This window comes from Nicotiana tomentosiformis, chromosome 3, assembly GCF_000390325.3.
Source record: "Nicotiana tomentosiformis chromosome 3, ASM39032v3, whole genome shotgun sequence".
NCBI lineage: Eukaryota > Viridiplantae > Streptophyta > Magnoliopsida > Solanales > Solanaceae > Nicotiana > Nicotiana tomentosiformis.
The window spans coordinates 52,173,847-52,183,612 of NC_090814.1; the positions used below are offsets into that span (position 1 = coordinate 52,173,847).

Here is a 9,766-nt window from a genome sequence, read left to right on the forward strand (position 1 = left end):
CAGAGAACCGGCGAGTAGTTAAACAAAATATTTGTACCTTTTTATGAAATTTTACTTAGGATAAAACTCCCATACTATATAAATGGGGGCCTGATTATTCATTAACCACATTGTAACACACACATCATGGCAATATACTCTTATTTTCTCTATTATTCAAATCTCTTATTTTTTTCATTGAATCATCAGTAATGTGAGTCCGGGATAGAAGGCAGACATTTTATTAAGCTATTACTAAGTTCGAGATCACTCCTCTTGATTGGTTTAACAATTTATCACGTCCTTTATCTGTTTAATCAAACGCAATTTATCGTTTTTATTGAATTAATCCATGAATCCTTAAAACCACTTACAAATTTAATTGTTATCCATTTTTTAGGGTAAACAGTCTCACTCCAATATTATAAACTATATAAGTAACAAAAAGTTCATTGAGTAACTTGTGAATTTCATATGAAGTCAAGTCTTGACCCAAGCTTGAATCAAAGAGCCAAACGCTGTACAAAATAGTTTTGCCTGAGAACCCTTATTCAACAAATAATTGAGTATTTGAGAACCCTATGCAACAAAGAATTGAGTATTTGAGAATCCTATGCAACAAGGAATGAGTATTATGGCAAGTAGGGGTGCTTATCGGGCAGATATTTACGCTAACGGTTTGGCTTATCGATTTATAAATATAGTAATCCGCTAGCCAACCAATAAGACAACAGGGAAATTGGTATCGAATTAGCGATTATCGAAAAGTTTATCGGATTTGCGATTAAGCAAAAATTTAGAGTAAAGCATCACATTTGCTTTGTCTTTGCAATGATTCTGGATGAAGTAAATGAAACCCTTTGTATTGAAAACTGAACTAACTAAGTAACACTAGAAAATAGAAATTGAACCCCAATAAAGGCGCTCTTCAAAGCTGAACTAACTAAGACTAAAGTTTCTTGACTTTGCCTTGTCTTTGCAAATCGAATTCATTCAAAGCTCGAGTAGGTGTAGTATTTGGAAAACGAGATTATCAACCACCTTTAGCTTAAATTATATACTTATATATATGAAAATAGCAGACTAGCAATACTACTATGCCCCACCTAACTTAAATCCAATCATACATCAAGGCCTACATCTGTTACCAGATCATGGCGGCTTCCATATACCTTGGACCGACCAATAAATATTACTTCATATACATAAGGGCAAAAGTATAAATATAAAATTTTTTAACGGGTTAACGATTTATCCAATAAGGAAGTTGAATAATCCGTCCCCAAATCGTTAAGCTGTTAATTATAAAATTTCAATCTGTTCACCAACCATTACCCAAATAACCCGATACCAATAAGCCAATAAGTTATTTTTGCGGTTCGGTTTTGAACAACCCTAATGGCAAGTCTCCAACCTTTCTTTTTTCCTTCTCTTTACTGCACTCACTAATTTTTTGGGTTTTATTTATTAAATAAAAAAGGCGAGAATGAAAAATGGTGAGAAAAGAAATGGAGGGAAATAAAATTTTGAATTGGTTCCTTTTACAAAGGAACTTTGTCCCTCATTAGATAGGAAGAGGAAAATTCTTATGCTTATATATAAAAGCACTTGCGGCATCGTCGTCGCTCGGCTTCGGCTTCGGTCAATTGATAGCAGTTAATTTTTTAACAGTCATTTGCGAATTTATAATTTGCGAACAAACAGAAATACAAAAATTTCTGCCGCATTGATACCTTATATGAATAGGTACCTTCGCACCTATTCAACCCAGACTGTTTGACTATAAATTCAGAGGCTTTGCCTCATCTTTTCACTACTGAAAATCTGAAAAACTCTCCCCTCTCTCTTCTGCATTGATTTTCAAAGCAAAAAAGTAAGCATCAAGTATGATTTGCTTCGCCATTTGAGTTCGCCAAAATTCTGTGATTTGTAGTGCCGCAATCACAAAATAATTATTATGTTCAATCCTAGGAGGAATTAATCTGAAACCTTAGGCAACTATGAGGGGATTAAATTTCTTAATCACACACAAGAAACTTGTGCGCTCAAAAATTTTTTTGTTTCTGGTTTATTAAACTAACGACTTATGTTTTCTGTTTTTTGTTGAACACAGTTTACCAACATAATATTTTATACTAATTTTAGAATTATTATCGTAAAATAAGTACTCCATTTTAAATTTTTGATCCGTTTCTAAAATGCCTTTTGTATCACTGACTTTAAAATCTGCTTCTACAACTATTGTACTCGATTAGAATTTTGATTCATATTTGTTGTCATTTTCTCATTGACTTAAATTTTCGGATCCACCTCTATTGTAAGTTTGTAACTGACCTCACTAGCATAAGATCTTGAATCCAACTCTGCTATATAATTAGATCATGACTTAAAATTTGAGATTTGTCTTTGTTACCAAAAGTCCTTTATCGGATTGAAAGCGATGACTTAAGCCTCTTTCATCTTTTTATAAGGCGTTTAAAGTGAAATTTTGGAGGGTGATTCACACAAAATAGGATCTGCCAATTAACTTTTGACCTCGTTAAACTAATTGTACAAAAATATCATCCTTGGCGGATCGCCAGAAAAGTTGCCTTGCCAAAATTCATGAAGTTTAGTACAAAATATCTTGCAGGAGTGTTTTGATGGATGACTTTTTTGCTTCAAAATTCATCCAAATTGGTTCAAATCAAATCCAAAAGACTTTAAATTTGATACCTGACATTCTAATACCAATCCCAACAATTCCAATAGTTAGATTCAACTCAAACCTTCAAACTTGGTCGTTTGGACATAAGAATTTTTTATTTTTTTTTTCAAAAAAAATTCACTTTTTCCGAAATCGGCATTTGTTCATAATTTTTTAATTTTTATTTGAAAATGCATTTTGAAAATTTTCGAAAATTTGATTAACTCCAAAAAACTGTTTTTCAAAAATTTTCACTCACAAAACTTCAAAAACAACCCAAAATTATATATTCGTGTCCAAACACAACTCTAAATTTCAAATACCATTTTCGCTTTTGAAAAAGAATTTCCCCTGGAATTTTACAATTCTTACGTCCAAACGCCCACTTATTCTGTCTCCTTCAATACTAATGTTTTTCAGGTTTCTTCAACCAAATCAATCACAAAAAAACATTGGGTCTTCAGCTTTTTACCACACATATGAAGAAGACGGAATACAGTAATCTTATATTAGTCATTAGTGTACCGGTGTTGCAATGCTCAAATTAGAGAATACAGTAATCTTATATTCCCTTCTTTAGATTTCTGACATTTTTTTTTGCTAAGAGAAAATAGAAAAAAGTCAAGAGCCGTGTTTCTTTAGGAACCATAGTTTCTTTGTATTTGTCATTAAATCCATTATTATCCATGAAATATTTTTTGTGGCCACAGAGGAATTCTCAGACATACCCCACACACAGACACACACTACTCCCATTTGTTCATTTCTCTATTGACTATTCCCACCATAAGCCATAGGTCCAATGGCCACCATATCCACCAAGTTAGCCACCGGCGTTCTCCACATCCCATCTCACCCCCACCCCCACCACCGTAAACCACCTTCTCTCCTCCCTACAGCCACCATTAACTTCAGTTCATTCACAGCCAACAGTAGTAGTAGTAGTAGTAGTTGTAGCAATGGTAAGGTGAACAGGCTAACATGCAAGGCTACAGAGGTTTCAGTGGCGGAGGGTTCATCGGCGTCGGGCGGAGGGGATAATGGGAGATTCAATTGGGTGCCAGTGGTTCCGCTGTCAGCACTGCCAAAAGGAGAGAGACGTGTAATTATACAAGATGGTGAAACTATACTGTTGCTTTGGTATAAAGATGATGTTTTTGCTATTGAGAATCGTTCCCCTGCTGAAGGTGCTTATAGTGAAGGCCTCCTTAATGCCAAGCTAACACAGGTCCCCTTTCCTTTTTCTTCCCTTTTTTTCCTTTTATTAATTTTACTTTGTTCATTTCTAATTCTTAATTGTATTAATATATGTTTCCTTGCTCATGCTCTCTCAGTGCCATAATTAATCTCTTTGTTTGCTTAATTCACTTTTTTTGAAAATAAGATCTTGACATTTAAAAATGAGACGAAAAGCTAACTGCATAAATTAAGGCTAACTACATAACACATTTAATAATCTTGTTTAAAGATCTATTCCTGGAAGCCAAAGGAGACAAGAATTATGGGTTGGAAGGAGTAGTTGATTTCGATTTTAGTTTCTATTTGGATTGATCACATTTGGTTGCTCACTTTCAGTCTAGTCAAAGAAACATTGTGATTAAACAAACACCATTTCCTAAATGCTCCTCTTTTAATGCTTCGTTCGTGAAATTCTTAAGCTACTAAAGTTTTCTTGTGTAAGTTTCTTCCTCTGCCTTATCTTGTGATTATGGCCAATTCAAACACAACTTTGGGGATAGTTTAGCCATTTAGGTTTAGGAGGTTCTGTTTGTGCTACAGTCTGTGTGATGATTGGTGTACGGGTGCAAAATCAGTTGAGTCTGTATTCGGGAACTCAAGTTAGCGAGCTTGACCGAGACTAGCCGATGGCCCTTGTCATTTAGATTGATTGAGCTGGTTGGTGTTGCTTTCTTTATGTGAATGCTACAGGGGAAATGACAATTTCCTAGATGCCAATGGGGGTAGCTTTTGTCTTAGGAAAATAACTATTGCAAAACAAAGTGTAGAAAACACCAAATTTAGGCTCATTTGAACAATTATGCAGGGAATACTCTGTGCAAATTTTTAGTGTGGTCTTATTTGACGATTTTTAAGCGTCTAGTATCCATATTCTTCTTACCCTTGCTACTATCCCAATGTAGTAGTTCATTAGTGACTGAAAAAAGTCAAAAACTTTATCCAATGTGTTAAGAAAACATGTACGTTGTGCCTAGCTCAACCTCAAAAGACAGCTCATAAGGTAAGATTTGTCCTAGACCAGACTAAAGCCATACCTTTAACCATTATGAGCCTCTAACACTCTATGCATCCTAGGATGGACCCTGGTGCATGAATAGTATAACATGGGAACTAACATCAGGAATGGTCTAGCTCAAATATCATGTTAACAAAAATTGACCTTGAACACTATTTCAACCTCAAAAACCAGGCTTACCGGTGAAGATTTTCCAAAACCATATAAACAGACTACAACCCCATACCTTCAACCAATGTTGGACTCTAAGAGAATGCTAGTTGCCAGGGCTGATATATTTGTCATGGAAGTTATGGATCTTCTCTTCACAAGGTTGGATTGAGAGGCCAAGCACAAGTAACTGGAAATCTTGTTTACTTTTTAGGAATTGTTTTCGTTCATCATAGAGTCCTCTTCCAACAACTTTCAGTCAGTAAATCAAAATTTTGCACAGCAATCGGTTTGTGCATTACATGTGCATAGGCGTGTCTGCAAGGCAAGCTGTATTGGAGTGCCTTTGAACATCTCCTTTCCTTTCTATCTGCCTAATGTAAACTGCAGAAGAAGCTAGGAAATGATTTCATATTGTTATTAAGCACGTGAGCAGCCCATGGGAATAAGTTAACTGATATGTAGATAATGCACGTAAGGGGCACATAGGAGCCTGTTGATTTATTTGTAAATAATGCCTTTGAGGGGGTACATTGGAATCTGTTAATTGATACTATGTAAATAATCACATGGCTAGTTTGTTAGGTTGCTAGAATGGTTGTTTTAACTGCCTTCTGAGCAAATTTGAAGGGGTGGAAACTTCTATAGAGCTTTCATTGGATTTAGGAAGTAGAATGGTATTTCCCTCTTCTCCCTCAATGCTATTATCTCTCTTTCCTTCGCTGTCAATTCGATTACATTCTCTGTGCAGTGACAATTCAGTTCCCTGTTCCTTAGGAGCACCATATCCGTAAAACTTTTGTTTGAGCTTGTATTACTCCTTAGGACTTTAAACATACAATTGATGCATGAGGGGATAATTTTTGACATATTACATTGTGAAAAAAAGTTAAAACTCTAAAGTACTCAAGGGTGTAGCCTAATGGTCAATAAAGTGGGTAGAGAACCATGAGCTCAGGTTCAAATCCCTGTCGAGGCAAAAACACTAGGTAGTTTCTTCCCATTCGTCCAAACCTTAGTGGACAGAGTTACCCGTTACTTGTCTTAGTGGGAGGTTGCAGGTACCCCATGGAATTAGTAAGGTGTGCGAGAGCTAGCCGGAACGGTTATAAAAAAAGAAGTTAAACTCTGAAGGTCTGCTGGTAAAGGAAGTGGCTGTGTAAATGTCATGACATGACTAGCATTCTGTTCTGATAGAACTTTTCAGCATGAAAATATAAAATCTTATGAATTCTAGTAGAGTTTACAAATTTATGGCAATTTATGTGTCGCCGAAACTTACAAGTACAAATTGATTAGACAACAGATGAAATTAGATATTGTGAAAAGATGACAAACCATTAATTCATTTCATTTACGTAGAGCTAGCTTCTACTTGAACACTGAAATGCTCTGTTTTTGCATGATTATACAACTAGCCAGTAGCCAGGATGTCACCCTTACCAATTTTTGTGGTTATACTTTAACATATGTTACTAAATTAAGGTGCTACTAGAAAACACAAAAATGTTTGCTTATTCGAATTCACTGCAGCTGCATGAAACTTCCTTTTCATATTATGTTGGAATTCTTGTTATTCAATTATTTGATGTTAATCTAGATGTGTTTATTACTGAGTGCTAGCTGTTACTACAATAATGATGTTTCATCTTCACATAAATGGTGCATTTCTCCATGCTGACAATATGCGTATTCTTTCTGAATTTGATAATGTAAAAGCGCATAAAATCTCAAATCCTGCAGGATGGATGTATCGTGTGTCCAACAACAGATAGCACATTTTATCTGCAAAATGGAGCCATCAAAGAATGGTACCCCAATAATCCTGTGTTGAGAGTCCTTACTCCTGCCTTGAGAAATTTGTTTGTTTATCCTGTTAAAACAGACGATGAGAATATCTATATTAGCATGAGAGGAGGCGGAAAAGTTGACGCATCTGCAGAGATTGTTTTCAGCGGAAAGGCTCAACCTGGTGTCACAGCATCTGACGTCAATGTAGACGAGGTAATGCAACCAACCTTATCTTGCTTAGTTACAAACTCGTCCTACTGAGTAACTGCGATTCCGATCTGATTCTTCTTATTGGATATAGGTAAGAATGGTTATCGACGAGGGTCAAGAGGCCTTTGGATTCACTGGAAGGAATGAGCTGATAAATGGAAAAGCAGCAGTAATTGGTTTCCTATTGCTGTTGGATTTTGAACTCTTGACCGGTAAAGGTCTTCTCAAAGGAACAGGGTTCTTGGATTTCATTTACTCAGTTTCAGATGCTTTCAAATAAAACCATTCCGCTATATACTTACTCCCCCTCCCTCTTTTTCCCCTTTTCCTATTTTTCTGACAAATTTGCATTTGTTTAAATAAACAAAAACAAAGAATGTTGATCTTTTTATATGTTGTCCAATTATATGGATTAGTGAATTATAGACCATTGAATTCCAGCTGAAGAATGTACAAATCCTCCTATTTCGTCTAATATTAATATGTGCCTTTGAGTTGGAGCATTCTTTTATCCTTCTTCCTTACTTTGTTAAATGCAAGCAGAAATTGCTAAGTTTCACTAAGGATGGTACAGAATGAAGATACAATTTTTACTCTAATTGAAGGGTGAAAATGAAAAGAGAACTTAGGGAAATTGACTGATATATGGCATGTTGGAACTGCATAGTTAAGAATAAGGCGTTGAATTGCCATTTTATCATAAAATGTTAGTTTGAAGAAATTCTCCAGGGACAAAATGAAAAAGTTCGAAAGTACATTGAGAAGAAAACCCAGGTCAACTTATCTATACGACTTATATTATGTCTCTAAAAGGTAAATTTTGTGCACAATTTTTAATTGCAACTTGTTATAGCTGGTTAATTACAATGATCTTGTAAAACATAGTTATATGTTGAACTTTGATTGACGCGCAAATAGTAGAAGTTTCATCTGAGTTCATAGTGAAGTTAAAGAGAGACGGAAGCTTCTAGGTTTTCTGTTTTGCTATGTTACTCAGAATCCAAACTATATGTCTTTACAAATGTATTGTTCTCCATGTATAAGAAAAATTGGGCCGACTCACTAATTACACCACAAACTAAAATAAATACATTGTGGGCTTCTGGGCCCAATTGTAAAGAAAAGAAAATAGCCCAAGTGGCTAAGTAGTATCATTTCTATTATTTTCTTGTATCTCAACACCCCCGGCAAGTTGGAGGGTCAGATAACCCCCAACTTGCGAAGATGCAGATGATGAATAGGTCCCCCCAACGGTTTAGTTAACATATCAGCAAACTGATTGGCACTGGAAGTGTGAAGTAGCTGAAGCAGACCCTCATTCAACTTGGTGCGAACAAAATGACAATCCAATTCAATGTGCTTGGTGCGCTCATGGAAGACAGAATTCTTAGCAATGTGGATGGCTGCCTGGTTATCACAAAATAAAGTAATAGGAGAAGAAAAAACAACACCAAAATCAGAAAGAAGCCGGCAAACCCAAATGATTTCAGCAGTGGCCTTACTCATAGACCTGTATTCAGCTTCTGTCGAAGACAAGGAAACCACAGATTGTTTCTTGGACTTTCAGTCGACTAGACATCCCCCTAATAAAATGCAAAGCCCATTGATGGACTTCCTACTGTCCGGACAAGATCCCCAATCACTATCACAATATACACTGAGAGAAAGATCAGGAGAATTATTATAGAAGATCCCAAAATCAAGAGTACCCTTGAGATACTTGAGCAAACGCAAAGCAGCCTGCATGTGAGGAAGACAAGGCCTCTGCATAAACTGACTTAAATGTTTCACTGCAAAGCAAATGCCAGGTCTTGTATGGGTTAAGAAATTGAGTTTACCCACTAAACACCTATAAGTCTCAGGATTGGGCAGGAGATCACCATGATCAGCCTGCAACTTGTCATGCATTTCAAGGGGGGAATCACTGAAGAACAATCATAGGAGTGGAACTCTTTGAGGAGATCATGCACAAACTTTTTCTGATGCAGCAACACCCCACCCTCAGAATACAACACTTCAATACCTAGAAAATAGTTAAGATGGCCTAAATCCTTAATTTTAAATTGATCATGGAGGAAGGTTTTCACAGTAGCAATCTCATACATATATGTCCCAGTGATGATGATATCATCAACGTATACCACTAAGAGTACCAAAGCATCACAAGAACCCTTAGTAAAAAGTGAATAGTCATTGAATGAGTGCTCATAGCCTCTAGAGGACAAAGATTGAGACAACTTGGTGTAAACACCTAATTTTTGACTATATTTAAAACTTTTACACTTTCTACTATATAAATATTTTTAGAAAATTAGTATATATTTTTTTTAGCTTTGTTATATTTGTTTTAATATAGGGTAAGAATTAAAAATAATTTAAAAGGTTAAATTATTACTATTAATATTATTTTTATTTTTATCTTTATTTTAAAATAAAATAAATTAAAAAGAAAAACCAAAAAAACTAAATATTTTTTTTTATTTTCGGATAGGAATAAAATAATAGAAAAATTAAAAGTATGGAATAAAAAAAGTAAAAGTAAAAGTAGGTAAAAATTATTTAATAAAAAAGTAAAAGAAAGTGGAAAATTAAAAACATAAAAGTAAAAGAATGTGAAAATTTTAAAAATGAAAATTAAGAGAAATATGAAATTAAAAAATAAAAGTAAAGGTAGCTAAAAATTTTAAAAAAAATGA

General features: G+C 35.0%; 1 protein-coding gene across 1 annotated transcript; it reads left to right on the forward strand.

The window, feature by feature from the left end:
- Positions 1–3,337: 3,337 nt before the first annotated feature.
- On the forward strand, positions 3,338–7,573 carry LOC104110222 (uncharacterized). Its single transcript, XM_009619675.4, has 3 exons — positions 3,338–3,893; positions 6,813–7,073; positions 7,162–7,573. Exons 1-3 carry the CDS (start codon positions 3,468–3,470, stop codon positions 7,348–7,350), a joined length of 876 nt encoding a protein of 291 aa, XP_009617970.1. The 5' UTR covers positions 3,338–3,467; the 3' UTR covers positions 7,351–7,573.
- Positions 7,574–9,766: the final 2,193 nt, after the last annotated feature.